Raw genomic sequence first — 26,573 nt, 5'->3', positions numbered from 1 at the left:
AACTCAGGAGAAGTGAGGGGTAACAGGGGGCGCGGGTCCTCTCGCACTCACCGGGACTCGGGCTGCAGGATCCTTCTCCGGGGAACTCCCGTCCGGCCGCGCCCGCAGCCCGCCGCCGGCCCCGCCCCGCCCGTGGCGCTCTTGGGCAGCGCGGGCCTCCGTCCCTCCCCTCTCACCGCCTCCCTGCCCTTCTAGCCGCGCCTGGCTAAACTCGATGGTTCGCTGCGCCGCGCCGGCCGCTCTAGCAACCCTTGGCCGTCACGCTTTGGTTTCCGGGTCGGTTCTGGCAGGTCTGAGCGCTCCGACTTCCAGAGGAGCGCTGTGCACGTGGAGAAGAGCGGGGACTCGGCGACCCTGCCCTCCCGACCCTCATGTTCGAAGAGCCTGAGTGGGCCGAGGCGGCCCCAGTAGCCGCGGGCCTTGGGCCCGTAATCTCACGACCTCCGCCTGCGGCCTCCTCGCAAAACAAGGTGAGTGACTCGCAGGGGCAATGGGAGCTGTTTCAGGCCGCGAAGCGGACATTGGTGGATCCCAGCGCTGTGTGTATTGCGGGGAGGGACACCTGTGGCACCGTTAAGGGCGAGTCCTGATCTGAAGATCCGAGAACTTCCAAAAGAAACTGACGTTGGGTCAGAGAGAGTTGTTGAGTAGAAGTTGGTGAAGCGAAGAGGGTTCTTCAGACAGGAAAAAGTACGTACAAGGGCCCTGGGACAAGAGAGCATGTTCTGTTAGAGTCACAAACACAAGTGGTCCTTGTGGTTGGAATACATAGTAAATGAAAGGGGCTGCTGTTCAAGTTCAAGAGGTAGAAGTTTTGCGTATATTGAGAATAGAAGCCAATGAAAGGTTTTAAGCAATGGAATTATTTCTTCAGATTTGTATTTTGAAAGGGTCGTTGGTTGCAGTGTGGAGGATGGATTGGAGACAGTAAGAGTTGTCAGTATCATTGTTCAAAGGAGGGTGTGGGAAACTTAGAATCAGGGTAAGTGCCTGGCCTAGGATTACCTGGTAGGACTGCAACACAGAATCAGCCTTCCCGACAATACATCTTCTCCTTTGAGCCTCTGCAGATGTGAGGGCCCTGCTTCCTCAGGCTTTTCTTACCCTTCAGTCTGCCTCCAACATGGAATCGGCCTGCTTTGTTTCCTCCTTTTTCGTCCCCTAGCCCCATTACCATTGTCCAAGCCGCTGGCCTCTCTGTCTGCAATTTCTCCCTTTCAGTTTGTTTTCTACACTGCAGCTAGAGACATGTTAAATATTTAATATACATGTGTGATCATGTGTCTCCTGTGTTCAGAAGCCTCCTTACCTCTTACAGAAATGTATCAGCTCTAGGCAAAAGCTCAAGGTGAAGGGTTGGAATTCCTGGTCTCTGGCCTTGGTCTTGTTGCTTGTGGCCTTTGCATTTTCCTTTGGGGAAACCTCCATTAGCTCATTTACACATTGAAGAAAGTGGGATAGGTGGTTTCTCTGCTCTCCAGCTTCCCAGAAGTTGGGGTGGTGACATAAAAGTTCTTCTGGGTTCTGGCAGGCTTGACTGGGAAGAATTCAGATGCTTCTGCCAGTCTGAATCAGGTCCACATCTCTCCCTTCTTGTTCTCCAGGCCTCATCCATTCTCTTTAGGCCCACTCTCATCCCCTGTTTTCCTCCAGGGCTCCAAGCGCCGCCAGCTCTTGGCCACATTACGGGCCCTAGAGGCAGCATCTCTTTCCCAGCATCCCCCCAGCCTATGTATAAGTGACTCTGAGGAGGAGGAGGAGGAAAGGAAGAAGAAATGCCCCAAAAAGGCATCATTTGCCAGTGCCTCTGCTGAAGTAGGGAAGAAAGGGAAGAAGAAATGTCAAAAACAGGGCCCACCTTGCAGTGACTCTGAGGAAGAAGTAGAAAGGAAGAAGAAATGCCACAAACAGGCTCTTGTTGGCAGTGACTCTGCTGAAGATGAGAAAGGAAAGAGGAAATGCCACAAACAGGCTCTTGTTGGCAGTGACTCTGCTGAAGATGAGAAAGGAAAGAGGAAATGCCAGAAACATGCCCCTATAAATTCAGCCCAGCACCTGGACAATGTTGACCAAACAGGTACCATTGGATGTGTATATGTGTGTGTGTTGGTGTGTGTGTGTCGGGGGGTCAGCTGGTTCTACATACAAGAGTGATTATCCACTGCCATTAGGATTGGGGCTAATGGTGTACTCAGGCAATAAGAAGTACTTCTATGCAGGCCACAGTCACGATCTCAAAGACAGAGGTATGGCTGGGATGACTTGCCGTGACTCTGAATGTAAGAGATCTTGCCTCATGTGCACCTTCCCATCTCCCTCCCTGTAGGTCCCAAAGCCTGGAAGGGTAGTACTACAAATGATCCACCAAAGCAAAGCCCTGGGTCCACTTCCCCTAAACCCCCTCATACATTAAGCCGCAAGCAGTGGCGGAACCGGCAAAAGAACAAGAGAAGATGTAAGAACAAGTTTCAGCCACCTCAGGTGCCAGACCAGGCCCCAGCTGAGGCCCCCACGGAGAAGACAGAGGTGCCTCCTGTTCCCAGGACAGACAGCCATGAGGCTCGGGCAGGGGCTTTGCGAGCCCGCATGGCACAGCGGCTGGATGGGGCCCGATTTCGCTACCTCAATGAACAGTTGTACTCAGGGCCCAGCAGTGCTGCACAGCGTCTCTTCCAGGAAGACCCTGAGGCTTTTCTTCTCTACCACCGCGGCTTCCAGAGCCAAGTGAAGAAGTGGCCACTGCAGCCAGTGGACCGCATCGCCAGGGATCTTCGCCAGCGGTGAATGGGGGTCAGGGACTGTGAGAAGCCATGTGGTGGGTCAGTCATAGGCTCAGATCAGACCAATATGTGACCCTTGCCTTCCACTCTCAGGCCTGCATCCCTAGTGGTGGCTGACTTCGGCTGTGGGGATTGCCGCCTGGCTTCAAGTATCCGGAACCCTGTGCATTGCTTTGACTTGGCTTCTCTGGACCCTAGGGTCACTGTGTGTGACATGGCCCAGGTAAACCCCTATGTTATCTGGCTTGTGCTCTAGGACCAACCTCCGTATGCTAATCTCTAACCCTTCCTTCCCCTTTCCCATCCTGGTATCTCAGTGCTGGCTTTCTTCTTCTGCACTGCGTGCCTTATACAACACTCTCACTCTCCACAGGTTCCTCTGGAGGATGAGTCTGTGGATGTGGCTGTGTTTTGCCTTTCGCTGATGGGAACCAACATCAGGGACTTCCTAGAGGAGGCAAATAGAGTACTGAAGCCAGGGTAAGAGCCCCCAGGACACAGATGCATGTATGTATGTGTGCATGCATGAGTCTGTGCACTTACACAGAACTTTCTGTCTTTCTCAGGGGTCTCCTGAAAGTGGCTGAGGTCAGCAGCCGCTTTGAGGATGTTCGAACCTTTCTGCGGGCTGTGACCAAGCTAGGCTTCAAGATTGTCTCCAAGGTGAGGGCCCCAAGACTTCTGTACCTGTTTTTGTCTCATGTGGCCCTTTTCAGGGTACTGGTGTTCAGGAAGGAGGCTTTAGGCACAGGAACAGACATTTTGCTCCCCAACAGAAGTGGGAGCCCTGGGAAGCTTTCTGAGCAGAGGCAGTACATAGAGGGAGGTGTTTTAAGGAGTTGGGATGAGGATTTGGTTCTCACTGGGTCTTTTCTGCCCCTAGGACCTGACCAACAGCCATTTCTTCTTGTTTGATTTCCAAAAGACTGGGCCCCCTCTGGTAGGGGCCAAGGCTCAGCTTTCAGGCCTGCAGCTTCAGCCATGTCTCTACAAGCGCAGGTGACCTCTGGATCTTCCTTGAAAGGGGAGGCAGATCTCAAACTCCAGGCTCAGAACTGTGAAGACTGTTTCCAGCCTGGCTGTGAGCCAAGACCTGGTTCCTGGTGGACCCTGAGGACAAAGTGTGATAAAACCTCTGGCTCAGACTTGCTCTACTGAAGGCTTCTTGGTTATAAGATGCATAAAGTCACTGGGGCTAGCTAAACAATAAAGAGTTTATTGTGAGAACATGGGGATATCTGTTTCATGACACTTCAGGTGTTATGAAAACTAGATGGTTTGGAATTCAAGGCATCTTTAGGTTTTGCTCTTCTTTCCAACTAAGAAGCCACATGGCCTTCCTGTCCTGCCATCTCCACTCTGCTGTCATCTGATCTGTCTACAGATCAGCTTCCTCTGCTCACCCATAGCTTCTGCTCCTTCAGCTTCAGTTTGCCCAGGCCTTCAAGGTTGCAGACAGGCAGCTGTTGCTGCTTGACTCTGAGGCAACTGGTTGTCCACCAACATCTTGGCTCAAGACATCAGTCTGAGCCACCAACTTGAGACTGTTTGGTTGTCCCCATACCGAGCATTTCTAGTGGTTTATCTTTCCCCTCTCCCCTCATCTCCATTTTTGGAACCGTATAGCATCAAGCCACTCCCAACACCTATTATCCTGTGGGACTTTGGGATGTTTATAGCTGAGAGCACAGATTTTGGAATCAGGTAGACCTGGATTTAATTCTTGGCCTGCTACCCAGAGGCACTTAAAGTCATTTAATCTCTGTATATCACATTCCTCATTTGGAAAATGGTAGAATTTTTGTCTTGCAGGGTGGTTGTGTGGGTTAACTGGAGAAATCTGTAGCCAGGGCTGGGAACATAGGAGGTGCTCAGTAAACTAGCTATGACTATTATGTGTTGTAAGCCTTATTGTTTTTTGAAGATCTTCCCTAGGCTGGTTGGAGGCTGAGGAGTAAAGAATGGATTTGTTGACTAAGGAAGCCTCTGGGAGAGGCTAGACCTTTCAACAGGCTTACTTCATAGGCTATTTAATGACTTTTAATAGATTCTGAGCCTCTGTCCTTGGAGGGGTAGTGAGGGAGCTGGGTCTCTGTTCATAAACAACTTGTTGATGCCATGTGGGCTTGGGGGCATTGGGCTGTTCATTGGCGGAAGAGTCTGTCCACTATCTCTGCCTTGCAGTGGACTCAGATCAGCATGTCCTGGGAAAGCTATAGGCAAGGTACTGAGGGAAGGTGAGTTTGAATGATAGATTCTAGGCCTCCCCCAAAAGGTATCTGCCATGTGCCCAGGTATAAAGATATGGCCTCTTGTACTTGTTTCCAGGAATACCTGACAGTACCCATTGGGAGATCATAGGTTTTATGCCCTGAGCCAGTTGGATGCCTCTAATAAGGGGATGGAGGTTTTGAAACAGGCTGTAGTCCAGAGGGCATGTTTGGAGGCTGGGCTGTGAATCATTAGGCAGGCACTACGCAGTGCCTCTACACGTACTGTTCTTTCTGCTGGATATTCATCGGACTGGCAGTTTGCTCATCTTTCCGAACAGCCTAGTTGTTTCCTATTCTACTCCCAAAGCAAAATCAGTTCTTCATCTGTACTCTCAAAGTACTATGTGAAGAGTGCTACTTCAGCTTCTAAATATTGCATTGTGATTCCTTTGTGCATTTGGCTGCTGTTTTCTGAAGCCATATTTATCTTTGTATTCCCGGAGCTTGTCATTTGAGATATAGCCAGTGTACTTATTCACCTAGGGAGAGATAAGGAATGACAGGGTCCAGTTGAGTGGGATAGATGAGAACAGGGGTGTTATAGAAACCCAGGTACTAGGGCACAAGATGAGGGCACTGTTGACTAGTCATGATGGAAGAAGTAGGCAGACAGGAGAACTTCATTAGGTAGAATTGGTGGGATGTTGAGGTTGGTAAGAGAGGAATCTGAAGTAAGTTCCAGGTTGCTCAACTGTGGGTAGGCTGGTGATGCCATTCAAAGTGTTGGATTTTCGGAAGTGGGACATGCGTGAAATCTGTGCTGGGGGTCTGGGAATCAGCAGCCTAGAGGTGGTAATTAAAGTCAGAATAGATGCGATATTCAGGGTAAGATAATGAGAAGAGAAAATGGCTCAGAATAGAACTGAGGAGCATGTCATGGATGGGTAAAGGAAAATGAAGCAGTGAAGGTGATGGAAGAGGAGAAGGTTCACCCAGAGATGTAGGAGTAAAACCAGGAGAGTTAATTTTTTTTTTTTTTTTTTTTTTTTAAGACAGAGTCTTTCTCTGTGGCCCAGGCTGGAATGCGGTGGCGTGATCTCAGGTCACTGAAACCTCTGCCTCCTGGTTCGAGCACTTCTCCTGCCTCAGCCTCCCGAGTAGCTGGGAATACAGGCACATGCCACCACGCCCAGCTAATTTTTATATTTTTAGTAGTGACGGGGTTTCACCATGTTGGCCAGGCTGGTCTCGAACTCCTGACCTCGAGTGATCGGCCTGCCTCGGCCTCCCAAAGTGCTGGGATTACAGGCATGAGCCTGTGCCCAGCCAGAGTTTTGTTTTGTTTTTTTTATATGGGAGGATGGGCAGGTTGTTAGCTGTTGAGTGCTATTGAGATGAGAGAGAACTCAGAATGCAGTGGGGTAAGGATTGCTGAGTAATGTGGAGGGCCTGTTTGAGGTAAATGGCAGTGGTAAGAGGTTGCTCCATTATGAAAGCCCTCTTCCAGAGTTCCTGATAGGGCCCCAGAAGTTCATTTCTGATTGCTTTGATTTTTTTTCAGGGAAGCAGGAAGCCAGTTTATCATTTGAGAGTGAGAATAGGGGAGAGGAAATATCTTCCAGGCCCACAGTGCATGGAAATACCCAGTCAGGGCAAAATGATTTATCTGCTTACCTCTCCTCATCACTTGGGCCCAGAGCAATCAGCAGTGATTAGGTAGAGAGGAGCCGAGGAGAGCGAAGAGCATACCAATCACTCCTCCCTTTCCCAGTGCAGGCTCCTAGACTTAGCTGGGGCAGAGCTGGGAGAGGAAAAAGGGATTTAAAACTGCAACAGGTGCAGATTATTGTTACACAGGATTAGACATTCTAATTAATTGAGATTATGTTTGTTCCTTAAACTGATCACAGGACTATCTATTAAGAACATCACAACCTCGCTGCAGCTTTTCTCCATAGCAGGGAGAGTACCTCCCAGTGAATAAAATTTGGAGGGTGGTAAGAGACAAGAATAAAATTGGGTTTGGTTATCCGTGCCTCATGCTTGTTCAGCATCCCTTTGAGAGTTCTCCAAATAAATAGTTACTGCTTCTGCAGTTATTGGTGTGCTCCAGCTTCTGCTCCCATAATATAGTCCAGTCCTAAGGGAACACAGTTCTAAAAGAAACAACATGATCTTGGCAGAGACACCGCTCAGCTCCAAACCCAACCATTTATGTAACTGCACAAAACTCTCGACAGCTTTTCACAGAGACCAGTAATTAGAACCTTCATCCCCTGGTCATCCTCCTTCCCAGGTGAATTCTCTGACCAGCCATCTGGTTTTAGGATACCCAACTCCTGCAGTAACTGTCTTACTGGCGGTCTAATTGCGTCTACTCGTGTCCCTAAAGCAATTAATTTTCCACACAGCCATGTGATCTTTTTAAAATGTAAATCAGCTTATGTCACTTCTCTGCTTAAAATCCTTCAATGGATTCTCACTGCCTCGAGAACAAAAGACAAACTTTTCAGGCCCTGTGTGATCTTGCCCAGGCCTCCGTCACCATCACCATCTGCATCTTAACCCACTCCTCCCCTTTCACAAAACTCCAGCCACACAGACTTGCTTTTTATTCCTCAAGCTTTCCAAACTGTTTCTACTGAGAGTCTTTGCACATGCTCCATCTTCCTTGAATACTCTTTCCCCAGTGAGCTCATTTTCATCTTCCTGAATTCATACCACTATTACCTTTGCTTCTGTGGAAGAAACTGGCCAGATGCTCACCCAAATGTCCTCTTTCTGGACACAGGTAAACTGCGTTTCCCAGCTCCATGCATCTAGGCCTATGTGAGTAGTTCTCAACAGTGGAAAATGAGTGGAAGCGATGTTTCAATACTAGACCAAGGCAGTTAAAGGGTGGCTGATCCGTTTCCATTATTCTCTTCCTCCTTCCTCTTCAAGGTAACCTTGAAGCACATGTTTTGACGGTGATGGAGTCATAGCATAGAAGAAGTCTGAATACCTGAGTTACTATTTAGGGCATAATAGCTACTTGACCAAAAACATCCATATTGGACTTTGAACAAGAAAATAAACTTGATTACATTCTGCTAGTGAGTTTTGAGGGTGTTTTAGCAGTTATCATTATATACACTGGATATATCTTCTATGGTATCCTGTCCACCTTACTCTTGACCACAGTACCCTCTTTGTTTCCTTCAGGGTGTTTCAGATATTTAATTATCTTGCCAGATGCCAGTCAACACTTTCTTTTTGTCCCATGAATTTAAAATCAGGGGAAAACATATACTCCCAATAGGAAGTTGAGATACTCTTTTTTTTTTTAAATCCGTCATTGTGACTGTGACTGGAAAAACAAATCCCACTAAAGAATGTCCTAAACAGATGTTTTTTTTTGTCATATAACCTGGAGTTAGGTGATTTGGCATTGGTTCTGGAGCTGAAGGATGTTAGGGATGAGGTCTCTGTAGTTTTCTTGTCTCATGGTCACGAAATGAAGTGTTATTGATTAAGCAGGGACGCCCTACTTAGTATTAGACTTCTTGGAAGTCTCCTTAATTGCCACAGCCCCTATCTTTTTGGCTTCGTTTCAAGGGTCCTTCTACATTGTTAATACTCTGGTATAAATACGTTCCATTATTCCCTATAACATGACTGAAACCAATCTAAAGTATTAACATTTTAAATATGTTTTTGGGCCAAGTGCAGTGGCTCATATCTGTGATCCCAGCTACTAGGGAGGCTGAGGTGGGAGGATTGCTTGAGCCCAGGAATTTCAGGCTGTAGTGAGCTATGATTGTGCCACTGTACTCCGGCCTGGATAACTGAGATCCTGTCTCAATAAATAAATAAAACAATTATATATATGTATAATATGTAATATTATATATACATATGTATGTATGATGCTTTTCATCCCCACCCTTTCCCACATCTCAGGAACCTGTCAGCAACTTATCCAGTTTAAAGCTGCTGTTCCTCTACCTCAGTGGTTTGGGAGAACATGGTCATTATTTCACTCATTCTTTACTTCCTGTCTCTTCTAGGATTGGAATGGGGGAGGGCATATTAAAGGAAGAAAGTCTCAGCTTACGTGATTAAGGTACCATTGGTGTGTTCTGTGCAGACAAGCATTTAACTGTTGACTCCTTTGTGAGCTCTTGGGGTTCTCTGGAGCTCTCCATGAGGACTGGGGCACTAACTGACTTTGGTTGCCTCTTTTTGATGCACAGCCCACACTGCCCTTCAGCTCTTCAGCCCCTGACCCTGACAATGTACCCACAGCCTCCTCGTGCTAAAGTGCCTCACCCTTGTACGCAGCCCTCCTGGGAATGGTCCCAACAAACCCTCAAGACTGGTTACCTTTCATGGAACCCACAGGAAATGCATGCATATTTGTCCTGCCAAACTGGAAGTGCAGCCCAGCCAGCAGCTTGCTTTTCTCACCCTGCCTTGTCGCAGCCAGCCTGACTCTTACTTATACATCTGAGAAGTGCCAGTCTCTATAATTCACATGGCTCCAAATCCTCATAAGTGGTTCAGGTTATGTTCTCCCAAGAATCCTCCATGCCACATTCCACCCTGGTGGCCAGATGGAGATGGGTCTGTACATTTCTGAGCTTACCAAGTCTCTATCTAGAGAATATAATGCTGAATGAATGTAATGCCTCTCCTTCACATGGGAACACTAAATATCTACAAATGGTTCTATTGGAGCCCTCCTCACTCAGTTTAGAATGAAGGGAGTGCACTATTTCTTTGTCTTGCAGGGAGAAGTTATCCCTATTCCTAAAGATTCCCATCAATGAATCTTTTATTTCTAATCTCACATATAATAGAAAGTGTAGTGGTCTGTGGATCAGCTTTACTATCTTAGAATAAACTTCATGTGGATATATCTAGTACCTTTATTTGGAATGTGTTGGTTCCTATCACCTCTTGTCCTCAGTTTCGGTATGTTATCCAAAGATCTTAGATAACTGAAAAACTCTAATTTAACTTCCTCTTTTATGCAGATATTCTTATTATATGTGGTTTCCTTTTTTGTGTGTGCTTTATTTCTGTGGAGTATTGCCTACAAATCTTGTCTTCTTTTTAAAATCACTCAACTGTGTTTTTAATATTCATTCATGTTATCAGTCAGGACCCAGTCAGGAAAACAGAAACCACACTAAGTATTTCAAGAAGAGGACTTTTAATACAGAGACTTAATTACAAGTATTAGAAGACTGAAAGAGTAGAAAGAAGTTGCTGTTGTAACTAAAAAAATTAGTAACTGCAGAAATCAGAATATTTCAAGGCCTGTGAAAACAAAAGGGAAGAGGTGATGTGATTACCAGAAACTAGGAGCTCAGAGAAGGGGCCTTCTTTGACTGATACTGACTTTTATGGGAGAAGCTCCCTCCAGGTATCTTGGTGCTTATACCTCTGAGGAAAGGCATGGCCCTGAGGGTGGGAAAGCAAGGGATGACTGATCTCAGACTGCCAAGTGGGTAGTCAGACTGCTGCAAATATCTCTGAGAAGTGTGGCAAAGCTGATGTTGAGTGCAGAACTAGCTAGTAGAAGCCAAATGTCTGCAGCTGAGATCATGTGACAACTGGAAAACAGGAATGAAGTCTCTCCTATCTTTAAGGGTTCCTTTAGGGTATCCCATTGGCAGACCCTAACAGGAAATTTGGCAACGGGGTCTGGGAAATGTTTGTAGAACCCCAGCTACAGCAACACAGCCAGAATGTGGGGGTGGGGGTGGGTAGAGGAGAGAATTGGGGGAGTTGCAGGGGGAGAGATGGAAAGGCTAGCAGCTGAAAAAAAATAGGTAAATAACCAGTGTATTCCATGTAGCTGTTAATCTAGTTTGTTGCTTCCATCAGCTGTAGGAGTATTCCATAGTATGCATCCACCATAGTAAATTTATCCATTCACCTGGTTGCCTCACATTCTTTGCTATCTGGAGAAATTAAAACCCTTGAAGCTAGGGTTCTGAGTACAAGATCAGTTCCACCAATTAGATTTCTTCATTTGAGATTTGGGAGGTAAAGGCTGTCTTTCTGCTGTTTTGGTTGTTGCTGCTGGAAAGCAAGTTTATGTACATATTGGGCTTTCTGCAACAGCTTTCCAGCTTTGAAAACCTGCAGCATTCCCATTGAAGCCAAGAACAAAATAAGGATGCCTACTGTAATGGATAAAGTTCAACCTCGGACTGGACATTGAACAGGTAAAATAAATCTACTCTGTAATAGTATAAGTTTGACTACAATAAACTGTGGTTAAAAAGAAAAATTGGCCGGGCGTGGTGGCTCATGCCTGCCTGTAATCCCAGCACTGTGGGAGGCCGAGGTGGGCGGATCACAAGGTCAGGAGTTCAAGACCAGCTGACCAACACGGTGAAACCCCATCTCTACTAAAAATACAAAAATTAGCTGAGCTCTGATGGTGCACACCTGTAATCGGGAGGCTAAGGCAAGAGAATTGCTTGACCCCAGGAGGTGGACGTTGCAGTGAGCCGAGATCGCACCACTGTACTCCAGCCTGGGCGATGGAGCAAGACTCAGTCTCAAAAAAAAAAGAAAGAAAAATTATTGGAAGGATAGCAATAAGTAATTCACAGAACTGTGAAGTCTGGAGGTGAGGCATGAAACAGATAGGAATCAACAGAGGATGAACCACTGCAAAAACTAAGGTAATACGTTAGAATCAGTCTGGTAAGGATGGCACTGCTGGCACCACTGCTATTGGGCTTTTCTCTTGCTCTTGGTACATAGATTAATGAGAATTCTCAATTAATGAGAATTGAGTTAATCCTCCTCCTAAGTTCATGACACTATGTCAGGATCAGTCCATGAAAGCCCCCCTTCCTGTTCTTTTATTTGTTCCCTTCATTCCTGATTTGCACTTCAGTTCCTCTTGTGTTCCCCCACAGTGCATTCGTTATATGTCCCTAGACACATATGTGTCTTTGGCAATATATATGGTGGTTTTGGTGTATGTATGTTGTGGCAGAGACTTGCCAGCTGTTTCTAACACCCATTTTCTTCCTGGGAAATCAGCTGGATTGTATTTTCCAGCTTCCCTTATAGTTAAGGGTGGCCATGTGATTGAGTCTAACCAGTTGGATGGTAGTGAAACTAATGTATGTTATTGCCAGACTTGGGTCCTTAAATTTTCTTATGCATAGTCTCTCATATCATAATCAAATTGCTGAGATCCAAAAATGAAACATGGAAAATAATAGAAAGACACATGTACAGAGAACAAGGATATGACTTAAAAGGCAATGTCTCATCAAAAACAATGGAGGACAGATGATACTGGCATGACATATTCAAAGTGCTTAAAAAGGAAAAAATATGTCAAACAAAAATTCTATATCAAGCAGTTTGTTGCCTGGACTCAACATGAAAACAAGATAAACACATCTGAATGGGGCAGGAAGGAACAAAAACAAGAAATTTATTGCTAACAGACCTGCATTACAAAAAATTAGGTTCTTTGGGCTAAGGAAAAATGGTACCAGATGGTAACTCAGATCCACAGAAAAAAATAAAAAGCACCAGAAATGGCAAATATGTGGACAAATATAAAATCTCTCTATTTTCTCTTCTTATTTATTTAAAATACATAGAACTATTTAGAAAAAGTATAACACTTACGTATTGGACTTATATATTGATTATATATACATGGCAATAGCTCAGAAGGTGGGGTGGGGTGGGGGAATTTATTGGAGTTATATTGCTGCAAGTTTACCATATTTTACCTGAAACAACTTAGATTATTACCCCTAAGTGGACTGCAATGAGATTTATAGTGTAATCCCACTAAAATATAATGTGAGAGGATTGCCTGAGGCCAGGAGTTTGAGACTAGCCTAGGCAACATAGTGAGAACCTGTCGCTACAAATAATAATAATAATAATCAAAGCTCTCACCTCAATAACCTAGGGAAAAAAAGCAAAATAAATCCAAAGCAAGCAGAAGGAAGGAAATAATAAAGATAAGAACAGAAATCCATGAAATTAGAAACCGAAAAACAATAGAGCAAGCCAATGAAACAAAGGGCTGGTTCTTTGAAAAGATCAATAAAATTACAAACCTGTAGCAAGACTGACAAAGAAAAATAAGAGAAAAGACACAAATTACCAATACCAGGAATTAAATATCACTATAGACTGTACAAACATAAAAAAGTAAGAGAATACTGCAAAACCTCTATGCACATGTTTTTGACAGTTTAGATGAAATGAAACAACTCCTCCAAACACAAAGTGCCACAACTCATGCAATATGAAATAAATAATTGAAGTTGCCCTGTAACAACTCAGGAAATTAAATTTATAATTTAAAAATTCCCAAGAAAAAAAACTCCAGGCCCTGATTGTTTCACTGGGGAATTTTACCAAATGTTTAAAGAAGAAATAACGCTAATTCTATAAAATCTTTTTCAGAAAATAGAGGAGAACACCCACCAATTCATTTTATGAAGCTAATATTACTCTGACACCAAAACCAGAAAGAGATGTTATAAACAAAGAAAGCTACAGACCAATATCTTTGATTAATATAGACACAAAGTTCTTAGCAAAATTGAATGCAACAATATGTAAAAAAGAATTACACATTATAACCAAGTGGTGTTTATTCTAGGGATGGTTCAATAATAGAAAATAAATCAATGTAATCCATCATATTTTAAGGCTAAAGAAGAAAAAATTACAGAATTATATCAATAGATGCAGGAAAAAGTACTTAACAAAATATAATACCCATTTATGATAAAAACTCTCAGAAAACTAGGAATAGAGGAAAACTTTTTTAACTCCATAAAGACCATCTATAAAAATACATACAGCTATTATTACACTTAATGGTGAAAAACCAGATGCCTCTCCATTAAGATTAAAAAGAAGGCAAGGATTTTCACACTCATCACTCTTATTGAGTTTAATATAGTGCTAGAAGTTCTAGCCAGTGCAATAAGGCAAGAAAGAAATAAAAGGTATATAAATTAGAAAAGAAGAACTAAGCTGTCCCTATTTGCAGATGACATGTTTGTCTACATAGAAAATCCCAAGGAATCTACAGAAAATTTTTAGAATTAATAAGTGAGCTGCGTGCGGCAGCTCACGCCTGTAATCCCAGCACTTTGGGAGGCCGAGGCGGGCAGATCACAAGGTCAAGAGATCGAGACCATCCTGGCCAACATGGTGAAACCCCATCTCTACCAAAAATACAAAAATTAACCAGGCGTGGTGGCATGCACCTGTGGTTCCAGCTACTCAGGAGGCTAAGGCAGGAGAATCGCTTGAACCTGGGAGGCGGAGGTTGCGGTGAGCCGAGATCAAACCATTGCACTCCAGCCTGGGCAATGAGAGCAAAACTCAGTCTCAAACAAACAAACAAAAGTAAGTCGGTTCAGCAAGATTGCAAAACACAAAATGAACATAAAATACAAAATAAACTATTTCTATATACTAGAAATGCACACATAAAAATAAAATTCCATTTACACTCAAAAAAATACTTGCTGTAAATCTAACAAAACATGTATAGAACTTCTATGCTGAAAACTATACAACACTGATGAAAGAAAAGATCTAAATAGAGAGAAACAAAGATCTACATAGAAAACAAAGATCTAAATCCATGTATATGGATTGTAAAACTCAACATAGTAAAGATACCAGTTATCCTCACATAGATAAAGAAGTCTAACAATTCCTATCATAATCCCAGCCAAGATTTTTTGGAGACAAAGAAAAGATTATTCTAAAATTTATATGAAAAGGTAAGGGAATCAGATAGCTAAGATTTTGAAAAATAAGAATAAAGGGAGGACTGAATCTACCCAATTGTAAGACTTACTGTAGTTACGGTAATCAAGATTGTGTAGTATTGGTGGAAGGAAAGAGATAGATACCTAAATCAATAGAATAAGATAGAGAACTCAGAAATAAAGCCACGCAAATATGTCCAACTTATTCCTTTGTTTTTTGACACAGGAGATTCTATAACTTTTAATTAATCAACTGAACTGAATGGGTACACATTTATTAAAGCATTTTAAAAGACTAGAACAATAATCATGTCATAATCTACAAATACGAATGTTGTTTTTAGAATGGCTACTCCATATCCCTTTATTTGGATATATTATAATCTAACTAGTACTGTATTATTGGATATTTGTTTTCTCTGATTTTTGTAAATGTTCATGTTCTCTGCAATCAACATCCTCTATATATACATGTTTAACGACTTTTTTAAAATCAATTCTTTAGGGAAAATAATCTTATAGGGGGATTTACTGGATCAAGGGCAATGTACAATTTAAAAGTTTTTTTTATATGTGTTGCTAAATTGCCTTCCAGACTTATTGAACAGATTTAAATTCTCATCAGCAGTGTCTGAGATTGTCATGGGAAAACTTTTCAACGAAGTAACGCCAATTGATCTATAGCACTTTTGGTTGCTGAGAATGTCTAATAAAAGCAAAAGAACAAATGAAACAAACTATTTCCCAATGCAGTGCTTCATAACCCGGATGCACCCATTTCCTATTCCTTATGTTATTCCTTACTTCTTCCAATGTCTACTTTCTTTTTAATTTTTATGAGTATGTAGTACGTGAATATATTTATGGGGTACATGAGATATTTTATTACAGACATACAATGCATAGTAATCACATCAGGGTAGATAGAGTATCCATCACACCAAGCATTTATCCTTTTTTCTTTGTATTACAAACATTCCAATCATACTCCTTTAGTTATTTTAAAATGTACAATAAATTTTTGTTGACTGTAATCACCCTGTTGTGCTATCAAATACTAGATCTTATCATTCTAACTATGAATATATTTTTGTACCCATTATCCTCATTTGTCTGCCCACCCCCCACACTGACCACCACTATCTTTCCCATTTTTCTACTCTTTACCTCCATGAGTTCAATTGTTTTAATTTTTAGCTCCCACAAATGAGTGAGACCATATGTTACGGGGTCTTTGGGGTGTTGTTTTTCTGTCCAGAAACCTTTGTGGCCGGTAGCTTCTTTGCCCAAGTTTTGCTCGGGCCCGCTGGGCTCATTTCACCCACTCAGCCTGGCAGGCTGTGCTTGGCTCACTCTACTGGCCTGGGTCCCATGCCTGCCAAGAGCAAGTCAGGCATGGAATGGCAAGGAGAGTGTGAGCAAACACAGGGTCTGGCTACTGCACACAGTTAGGCATGCTGGCTGCTGCAGCAAGGCGAGCAGCTCCAGTTGCCAGCACAGGTGCCAGCTCTCTGCGAGTCTGCAGCCAGACCAGGTGCACGGCAAGCAGCTTCCACGGCTGGCAGCAGGGAACACATTGGTGCCCATAAACTTGGAGACACCAGGAATTGCAGGGTCCCAGAGAGGGGGTCACAGCCCTGGCTTGGGGAGCTCCCAGATCTGGGCTCTTTGAAGGGCTGCAGCTGTTCTTTCCTTCTCTTTGCCCCCAGTGTGGTGGGCAAGGGGCATGTCTCAGCACTGTTTGTGTTACAGCTCTTTTAGCCTCGCCCTTTGGTGGGTCCCGAGTTTTTGTCCTGTGACCAGGAAGAATGAGGTATGCAGACAAGTGGAGAGCGAGCAAGACAAAGGGGAGCTTTACTGAGCAATAGAACAGCTCAGAAGAACCCCGCAGGGGGCAGCTCCTTTCTGTAGCCAGGGTGTCCCAACAAGTATTCAGCTCCTAGCAGAGAGGGTAGCTCCTCTCCACTAGGCCAGTCATCCCAACAAATGTTCAGCTCTCAGCAGAGAGGTGCCCCCCAATTGGTCCATGGCGGCCATGGCTGGCTGGGAAAAGCGCCACGAGTTCCCACTCCTGTCAGTGGTACTGGAAACCCAGACCATAGCCTTCAGGCCCTCCCTGGACTGAAGGTGGGGCCTCACCCAAGACCTACCCCCTTACGCCCAGGAACCCGTCTGCCTCCTGCTACCGTTCATGGCGCCCAGGCTATAGGTGCCAAGGGGCGCCTGCAGGCCAGCACCAAGCTGCTCTCAGCCCCTCCCTCAGCTTCCCTCCTATGCTCGTTGGTGCCCAAAGCCCAGAGGGGGCCGAGGCAGCAGGAGGCTGGCGTGGCAGCCCTGCCCTGAACATGTGCACACCCGGCCGGGCCATGACATAACAATGCCTGGGCTTGCCCCGACTGTGCTGTGAGATCGGAGAAGTGCCGACAGCAGGGAGAAGCCACGCATGGAGACCAGGGCTCCCGCCTGCTCTTTGTAGCGGGAGGCCCAGATCTATAGCCTTGGTTTGGGTGGCTGCAGCTGTGCCCAGGAGGGCGGGGCTCCCGCCTGCTCCTGGTCCCGAGAGCACAGGGATGCCTGGGTCCACAGCTGTGCAACAGCACCAGGGGAGCTTCCGCCGGCTCCATGGAGCATGCAGCCCTGGCTGTGCCTCCCTGTGCAGCCAGAGGGATGGCAGCGGCCGCTCCAGACGGCCTGCCGCTGCCATCACATGCAAAGTTTGTCTTTCTGTGCCTGGCTTATATCACTTAATATCTGTCCTCCAGTTCCATCCATGTTGTTGCAAGTGACAGGATCTCATTCTTTCCTATAGCTGAATATAGTATTTCAATCTGTATATGTGCCACATTTTCTTTATCTATTCGTCTGTTGATGGACACTTAGGTTGCTTCTGTATCTTGGCTATTGTAAATAGTGCTGCAATAAACAGGGGAGTGTAGATACCTTTTCTATATACTGATTTGTCTTTTTTGGGGAGAGGAGTATATACCTAGCAGTGAGATTTCTGGATCATATGGTAGTTCTTTATTCAGTTTTTTGTGGAACCTCCATACTGTTCTCCACAATGCTTGTATTAATTAACATTCCCCCCAACACTGTACAAAAGTTTATTTTCTCCCCATCGTCACCAGCATTCATTACTGCCTGTCTTTTGGATAAAAGCCATTTTAACTGAGGTGAGATGGTATCTCATTGTAGTTTTGATTTGCATTTATCTGATGATTAATGATGCTGAACACCTTTTCATTTACCTGTTTGCCGTTTGTATCTCTTCTTTTGAGAAATGTCTATTAAGATTTTTTGCCTGTTTTTAAAATCAGATTATTAGATTTTTTCTTTTTTTTAAATTTTTCTTTTTGAGATGGAGTCTCTATCATCCAGGCCTGAGTGCAGTAGTGCGATCTCAGCCCACTGCAGCCTCCACTTCTTAGGTTCAAGCGATTCTCATGCCTCAGCCTGCCTAGTAGCTGGGATTACAGGTGTGCACCACCATGCCTGGATAATTTTTGTATTTTTTTTAGTAGAGATGAGGTTTCACCATGTTGGCCAGGCTAGGTCTCAAACTCCTGACCTCGGGTGATCTGCCTGCCTCAGCCTCCCAAAGTGCTGGGATTACAGGTGTAAGCCACCATGCCTAGCCTAGATTTTTCTTTTTTTTGGAGGGGGTCGGGGGGTACAGAATCTTCCTCTTGTCACCCAGGCTGGAGTGCAGTGGCACAATCTTGGCTCACTGCAACCCCCACCTCTCAGGTTCAAGCGATTCTCCTACCTCAGACTCCCAAGTAGCTAGGATTACAGGCACCTGCCACCACGCCCAGCTAGTTTTTGTATTTTTAGTAGAGATGGGGTTTCACCATGTTGGCCAGGTTGGTCTCGAACTCCTGACCTCGAGCAATCCACCTGCCTCAGCCTCCCAAAGTGCTAGGATTACAGGTGTGAGCCACTGCACCTGGCCAATTTTTTTTCTTATAGAGTTAGTTGTTTGAGCTCCTTATGTATTCTGATTATTAATCCTTTGTCAGATGGATAGTTTGCAAATATTTTTTCCCATTCCGTGGTTTGTCTTTTCACTTTGTTGATTGTTTCTTTTACTGTGCAGAAGCTTTTTAACTTGATGTGATCCCATTTGTCCATTTTTGCTTTGATTGCTTGTGCTTTTGGGGTATTACTCAAGAAATCTTTGCCAAGATCAATGTCTTGGAGGGTTTCCCCAAGGTTTTCTTTCATTAGTTTCATAGTTTGAGGTCTCAGATCTAAGTCTTTAATCTATTTTGATTTGATTTTTATATATGGCAAGAGAGAGGAGCCTAGTTTGATTCTTTTGCTTATGTATATCCTATTTTCCCAGCACCATTTATTGAAGAGACTGTCCTTTCCCCAACGTATGTTCTTGGCACTTTTGTCAAAAATGAGTTTACTGTAGATGTATGGATTTATTTCTGGGTTCTGTATGCTGTTCCATTGGTCTATGTGTCTGTTTTTTTGGCAGTACTATGCTGTTTTGGTTATTATAGCTCTGTAGTATAATCTGAAGACAGGTAATATGATTCCTTCAGTTTTGTTCTTTTGCTCAGGATGGCTTTGTCTCTTCTGGGTCTTTTGTGCTTCTATATGAATTTTAAGATTATTTTTTCGATTTCTGTGAAGAATGTCACTGGTATTTCGATAGGGATTGCAGTGAATCTGTAGATTGCTTTGGATAGTACGGACATTTTAACAATATCAGTTCTTCCAATCCATGAACATGGAATATCTATCAATTTTTTGTCTGTGTCCTCTTCAGTTTCTTGCATCAATGTTTTATAGTTTTCATTAAAGAGGTCTCTCACTTGTTTGGTTAAGTTTATTCCTAGGTATCTTATTTTATTTGTAGCTATTGTAAATGGGATTACTTTCTTGATTTCTTTATCAGATTGTTTGTTGTTGGCATATAGAAATGCTACTGATTTTTGTATGTTGATTTTACATTCTGCAATTTTACTGAATTTGTTTATCAGTTCTAATAGCTTTTGGTGGAGTCTTTAGGTTTTTCCAAATAAAAGATAATATAATCTGCAAATATGGATAATTTGGCTTCTTCCTTTCCAACTTGGATGCCATTTATTTTTTTTTCTCCTGTCTGATTACTCTAGGTAGGACTTCTATTACTGTGTTGAATGACAGTAGTGAAAATGGGCATCCCTGTCTAGTTCCAGATCTTAGAGGAAAAGTTTTCAGTTTTTCCCCATTCAGTATATTAGCTGTGGGTCTGTAATATATGGCTTTTATTATGTTGAGGTATGTTCCTTCTATACCCAGTTTTTGGAGGGCTTTTTTAAATCATAAAAGGATGTTGAATGTTATCAAATGTTTTAAAAGCATCAATTAAAATGATCATATGGTTTTTGGTCTTCATTCTGTTGATATGATACATCACATTGATTGATTTGCATATGTTGAACCATCCTTGGATTCCTGGGATAAATCCCTCTTGGCCATGATGAATGATCTTTTTAATGGGGTGTTGAATTAGGTTTCCTAGTATTTTATTGAGGATTTTTGCATAAATGTTCATCAGTGATATAGTTTCCTTTTTTTGATGTGTCTTTGTCTGGTTTTGCTATCAGGGTAACACTGGCTCACAGAATGAGTTTCAAAGTACTCCCTCCTCTATTTTTTTTTGAATAGTCTGAGTAGGGTTCACATTAGTTCTTTAAATGTTTCATAAAATTAGTCAGTGCAGCTGTTGGGTCCCGTGCTTTTCTTAGCTGGAAGACTTTTTTATTATGGCTTTGATCTCATTACTTGTTATTGGTCTATTTAGGTTTTGGATTTCTTCATGGTTTAATCTTAGTAAGTTGCATATGTCTAGGAATTTATGTCTTCTAGCTTTTCCAGTTTATTGGCATTTAGTTGCTCATAGTCTCTGATGATCCTTTGAATTTCTGTGGTATCAGTTGTAATGACTCCTTTTTCATCTGATTTTGTTTGGGTCTTCTCTCTTTTATTCTTAGTCTGGCTAAAGGTTTGTTGACTTTATCTTTTCAAAAAACCTGTTCATTTTATTGATCCTTTGTATTTTTAAAATTTGAATCTCACTTATTTCTGCTTGATATTTGTTATGTCTTCTTTTAATTTTCCGTTTGGTTTGCTTTTGCTTTTCTAGTTCTTGAAGATGCATCATTAGGTTGTTCATTTGAAGTTTTTCTACTTTTTTGATTAGGTACTTATTGCTATAAACTTTCCTCAGTACTGCTTTTGTTATATCCTGTAGATTTTGGTCTGTCGTATTTCCATTTTCATTTGTTTCAAATATTTTTAAATTTTTTTTCTTATTTGTTGATCCACTGGCCATTAAGCATATTATTTAATTTCCATGTGTTCATATAGTTTCCAAAGTTCCTCCTATTATTGATTTTATTCCATTGTGGTCAAGGAAGATACTTGATATTTTTCACATATTTTTGAAATGTTTAAGGCTTGTTTTATGGCCTAATATATGGTTTATCATTGAAAATAACACGTGTTGAGGGGAAGAATATAATATGTATCCTTCAGCCATTGGATGAAATGTTCTGTAAATATCTGTAAGATCCATTTACTCTATAGTGCAGATTAAATCTGACATTTGTTGATTTTCTGTCTGGATGACCTGTCTAATGCTGAAAGTGGGGTAATTAAGTCTTCAGCTGTTATTGTATTGGGGTCTATCTCTCTCTTTAGTTCTAAAAATATTTGCTTTATATATCTGGGTGCTCCAGTGTTGGGTGCATATATGTTTACAATTATTATATCCTCTTGCTGAATTTACCCCTTTATCATTATGTAATGACCTTCTTTGTCTTGAAATCTGTTTTGTCTGGTGCAAATATAGCTACTCCTGCTCTTTTTTGGTTTCAATTTGCATTGAATATCATTTTGTATTTGTTTATTTTTAGTCTATATGTGTCTTTATAGGTGAAGGGTGTTTCTTACAGGAAAAGGATTATTGGGTCTTGTTTTTTCGTCTGTTCAGCCATTCTGTGTCTTTTGATTGGAGAGTTTAGTGCATTTACATTCCATGTTATTATTGATAAGTAAGGACTTACTCCTGTCATTTTGTTATTTGTTTTCTGGTTGTTTTGTGATCCTTTCTTCCATCTGTCCATCCATCTTCCTTTTTGTGAAGGTGATTTTCCCGGGTGGTATTTTTTTTTCTTTGTTTTTTTTTTTTTTGAGACGGAATTTCACTCTTGTTGCCCAGGCTGGAGTGCAATGGCACGATCTCGGTTCACTGCAACCATTGCCTCCCAGGCTCAAGCGATTCTCCTGCCTCAACCTCCCAAGTAGCTGAGATTACAGGTGCATGCCACCATGCCCAGCTAATTTTGTATTTTTAGTAGAGACGGGGTTTCACCATGTGGGCCAGGCTGGTCTTGAACTCCTGACCTCAGTGATTCACCCACTTCAGCCTCCCAAAGTCCTGGGATTACAGGCGTGAACCACTGTGCCTGGCTTTTAAATTTTTTTTCTTTTGTTTCCTCTGTGTATTTTCAAATAGCCTATCTTCAAGCTCACTAATTCTTTCTACTGCTTGATCCATTCTGCTGTTGAAAGACTCTATTGCATTCTTCAGTATGTCAATAGAATTTTTCAGCTCCAGGATTTCTGCTTGATCCTTTTAAATTATTTTACTCTCTTTGTTAAATTTATCTGATAGGATTCTGAATTCCTTCTTTGTGTTATCTTGAATTTTTTTTTTTAGCTTTCTCAAAACAAGCTGTTTTGAATTCTCTGTCCAAAAGGTCACACATCTCTGTTACTCCAGGATTTGTCACTAGTGCCTTATTTACTTTGTTCAGTGATGCCATGTTTTCCTGGATGGTCTTGATGCTTATGGATGTCCATCAGTGTCTGGGCATTGAAGAATTAGGTATTTGTTGTACTCTTTGCAGTCTGGGTTTATTTATAACCATCCTTCTTTGGAATGCAATCCAAATATTCAAAGAGAATTTAGTGCTGTGATCTAAGTCTTTGGTCACTGCAGCCATATCTGCATTAGTGAGAACCCCCAGCCCAGTAATTGCTGTGGCTCTTGTAGATTCATAGAGGTAGCACTTTGATGGTGTTGGGTAAGATTCATGAGCATTCCCTTGATTATGAGGCAGAGACTCTTGTTCTCTTCTCTTAATTTCCCCCAAACAAACAAAGTCTGTCTGTCTGTGCTGAGCTGCTTGGAGCTGGAGAAGAGGTGACACAAGCACCCCTATAGCCACCAACACTGTGATTATGCTGGGTTACACCTGAAGCCAGCACAGCACTGGGTCTTGCCCAAGGCCTGTAGTGACTACTGCCTGGTTACCGCTGATGTTCCCTCAAGGCCCAAGGTCTCTACAGTCAGCGGGTGGTGCATCTAGCCAGGCTTGTTGCCTTCCCTTCAGGGTAGCAAGCTACCCCTCAGTCTAGAAATACCATCCAATAGCTGGGGCCTGAAGTCAGGAACCTTAGTAATATACTTGGTGGCCTATTCTACTGTGGCTGAGCTGGCACACAAGCCGTAAGACAAGTCCTTCCCACTCTTTCCTTTCCTTTCCTGAAGCAGAAGGACCCTCTCCCTATGGCCACCACTACTTCAAGCCTGCAGCAAGTATTGCGTGGCTAACACCGTTGTTCATTCAAGGTCCAATGGCTCTTCAGTCAGCTTGTGGTGAATGCTGCTAAGCCTGGATGTCTCCCTGCAGGGCAATAGACTCCCCTCTGGTCCAGGGCAGGTCAAGAAATGCACCCAGGAACCAAGGCCTGGAATCAGGAACCCCAGGGAACCCACTTAGTACTCTACCTCACCCTGGCCAAGCTGTACCCAAGTCGCAAGACAAAGTCCCCATTATTCTTCCCTCTCCTTTCTTCAAGCAGTAGGAGTATCTCCCCATGGCCACCACAGCTAGGAATGTGTTGGGTCACCCCTGAAGCCCTCACAGCACTGGGTCTCACTGAAGGCCCCTGGGTAAGTGCTGCCTGACAACCACTGAGGTTTATTCAAGGCCCAAGAGCTCTTTAGTCAGCAGGTGATGAATCCTTCCAGGACTGAGTCCTTCCCATGAAGGACGTGGGTTCCCTTCTGGCCCAGGGTGTGTCTATCTTGTAGAAGATAGGACCTGAAATGGGGGTCTCAGGACTCCTGCTCATGCTCTGTTCTACTGTGGCTGAGCTAGTGTTCAACTTGCAAAACAGAGTTCTCTTTACTTTCCCCTCTCCTCTCCTTAAGTGGAAGGAAAGAGTCTCTCCCAGAGCTGCAAACTGCACTGCCTGTGGTTGGGGGACAGGTAATGCAAGCACTCCTTTGGTTGCCTCAGCTGGTGTCTCACTAGGTCATGTACACCCCAAGTCCAATGGCTCCAAGCCCAGCACAGCACCAGTACTTGCCCAGAAATTGCAGTCCCTGTGGCCTAGACTGCCTTTCAAGTTTATTTAGGACACCAGGGCACTTTAGCCTATGGTCATGGGGCTTGCCAGAACTCAGGTTCCAGCCACCAGAATGGACAGTTCCCCTCTGGCTGGGGCTGGTCTAAATTCTCCCTTCATGGGCACTGGCTGGATTCTGTTTGTGCTGTTTTCCACCCAGATAGGCAGCACTGAGTTCCAATGCAAAGTCCCACAATCACTCTGCTCTCCTTCCAGCAAGTGCACAGATTCTCTCTGTGTGCCACCTGGCCACAGAAAAATAAATAGAAATAATGAAAATACAACAAAGCAAAAGTTGTGAGATGCAGCTAAATAAATGTTAGAGAGTGATGTATAGCTTTCAATGCTTATATGAGAAATAAGAAACACCTAAAATCGGCCAGGCACGGTGGCTCATGCCTGTAATCCCAGCACTTTGGGAGGCCAAGGTGGGTGGATCACCTGAGGTCAGGAGTTTGAGGCCAGCCTAGCCAACATGGTGAAACCCCATCTCTGCTAAAAATACAAAAATTAGCTGGGCGTGGTGGCACGCACCTGTAATTCCAGCTACTCGGGAGGTTGAGGCAGGAGAATCGCTTGAACCCAGGAGGTGGAGGTTGCAGTGAGCCCAGATCGTGCCACTGCACTCCAGCTTAGGTGACAGAGAGAGACTCTGACTCTGTATTAAAAAAAAAACAAAACCCAAAAAAACCCTAAAATAAATAATCTAAGTTTCCACATTAAGAAGCTAGAAAAAGAGAAAATTAAAACAAAAATAAGTAAAAGAAAGGAAATTTAAAAAGATAAAAGTTGAAAGTGATAAAATAGAAACTGGAGAACCAATAGAGAAAATCAATGAAACACAAAGCTAATTCTCTGAAAGGATCAATAGAATTGACAAATCTTTTATTTAGACTGATCAAAAATACGAAGACTGAAAATATGAATGAAAGCAGGGACATCCCTATAGATCCTACAGACATTAAAAGGATAATAAGGGACTATTATGAACAACTTATACCAGTAACTTCAAAAACTTACGTTCTATCTAAGATAAAATTTTTGAAAATACCACAATGGACTCAGAAAGAAGTGGAAAATCTGATAGCCTTGTATCTACTAAAGAAATAGAATTTGTAATTAAAAACCTCTCTCTCTCTCACACACACACACACACACACACACACACACACACACACACATCAAAACAAAAAAACTCCAGGCCCAGATGGCTTTACTGGCAAATTCTATCAACCTTTTAAGAAATATCACTCCTACATAAACTCTTAGAAAGTACAGTAGGAGAGAACACTTCCCAAATCTCTTCCTCCCTCCCTCCCTCCCTTCCTTCCTTCACTTTCTCTTTCTCTCTCTTTCCTTTTTTTTTTTGTGACATAGTCTTACTTTGTCACCAAGTTTGGAGTGCAGTGGTGAATAGTGTAATCACAGTTTACTGCAGCCTCCACCTCCTGGGCTCAAGCAATTATCCCACCTCAGCCTCCTGTGTAGCTGGGACCACAGGTGTACACTACACACCGAGCTAATTTTTCAAATTTTTTATAGAGATAGATTCTGTCTATGGTGTCCAGGCTGGTCTTGAACTCCTGGGCTCAAGCTATCCTCCCACCTCAGCCTCTCAAAGTCTCAGCTCATTTTGTGTGTGACCATCTGAGACATAAACCTGAGAGTGGAATTGGTAGAACAGAGTATACTTAATTTTACTAAGTGCTGTCAGATTGCTCCCCAGAGTAACTACACCAGTTTCCGCATCTGCCAACAATGCTTGAGGATTCTTGTTTTCCACTATCTCACTAAATCTTGGTATGACAGAGGCAACAGAATGCTGTAGAGATCATGGATTCTGGAGACAAATGCCTGGGTTCCAAAACAGGTTCTACCATTTTCTGGCTGTGTGGCCTTGGGCAATTTACTGAATGTGTGTCTCAGTTTCCTCATCTATAAAATGGAATAATAATAGTACCTATTTTACAGATACTAGGGCTTCATAAGCATTAGTGGATGAAACTGTCATTTTTTAATATTTCAGACATTTCCCCCATTTATCCTGTTCTGAATATAAATTTCAAATTAGACTGTAAAGCTGCAAAACTAAATGAGCTTTTAGGTGAGCTGCAGAGTGCTAGTCAGATTTTTTTCGTTTTTGGATTATTAGTCTATGTAGTATACAGAGCAGGATCACAATTTTTCTTACAAAGTTGGATACATAAATAAAATGTAGCTTTTTTCTCAATTACCGATCTGATTTTCCTCACAAATCTTACTCCTTCCTCTTCACTGGGTAGTGGAAGAGGCTGGAAATAAATTTGGTTTCATTTCATTAGGTTTCATTTATTCTCTTTGAAATAAATGCTCAGAATTTTAAATTCCTCCCATTCTACTGCTGCTCC

General features: G+C 43.0%; 1 protein-coding gene across 8 annotated transcripts in view; it reads left to right on the top strand.

Annotated features, from left to right (window-relative positions):
* The first annotated feature begins 197 nt into the window (after positions 1–197).
* Positions 198–26,573, top strand: part of RRP8 (ribosomal RNA processing 8) — a 106,954-nt gene continuing 80,578 nt past the window's right edge. For 5 of the 8 annotated variants that reach the window (XR_611884.6, XR_004664982.3, XR_001338595.5 and 2 more), the window contains exons 1-7: positions 198–470; positions 1,654–2,077; positions 2,327–2,780; positions 2,874–3,003; positions 3,154–3,260; positions 3,347–3,443; positions 11,108–11,211. Coding sequence is in view for 2 of the 8 variants with exons in the window: in XM_008972457.6 (XP_008970705.3) it covers positions 372–470; positions 1,654–2,077; positions 2,327–2,780; positions 2,874–3,003; positions 3,154–3,260; positions 3,347–3,443; positions 3,664–3,783 (1,431 nt within the window). In the remaining 6 variants the exon portion in view is untranslated. Of the gene's footprint in view, positions 471–1,653; positions 2,078–2,326; positions 2,781–2,873; positions 3,004–3,153; positions 3,261–3,346; positions 3,444–3,663; positions 4,008–11,107; positions 13,837–15,364; positions 24,961–26,573 lie in introns of those variants that run through there. The other 3 variants (XR_611886.6, XM_034932048.3, XM_008972457.6) reach the window with 3 other exon arrangements.

This window comes from Pan paniscus, chromosome 9 (assembly GCF_029289425.2).
Source record: "Pan paniscus chromosome 9, NHGRI_mPanPan1-v2.0_pri, whole genome shotgun sequence".
NCBI lineage: Eukaryota > Metazoa > Chordata > Mammalia > Primates > Hominidae > Pan > Pan paniscus.
This window is presented reverse-complemented; position numbering and strand designations above follow the sequence as displayed.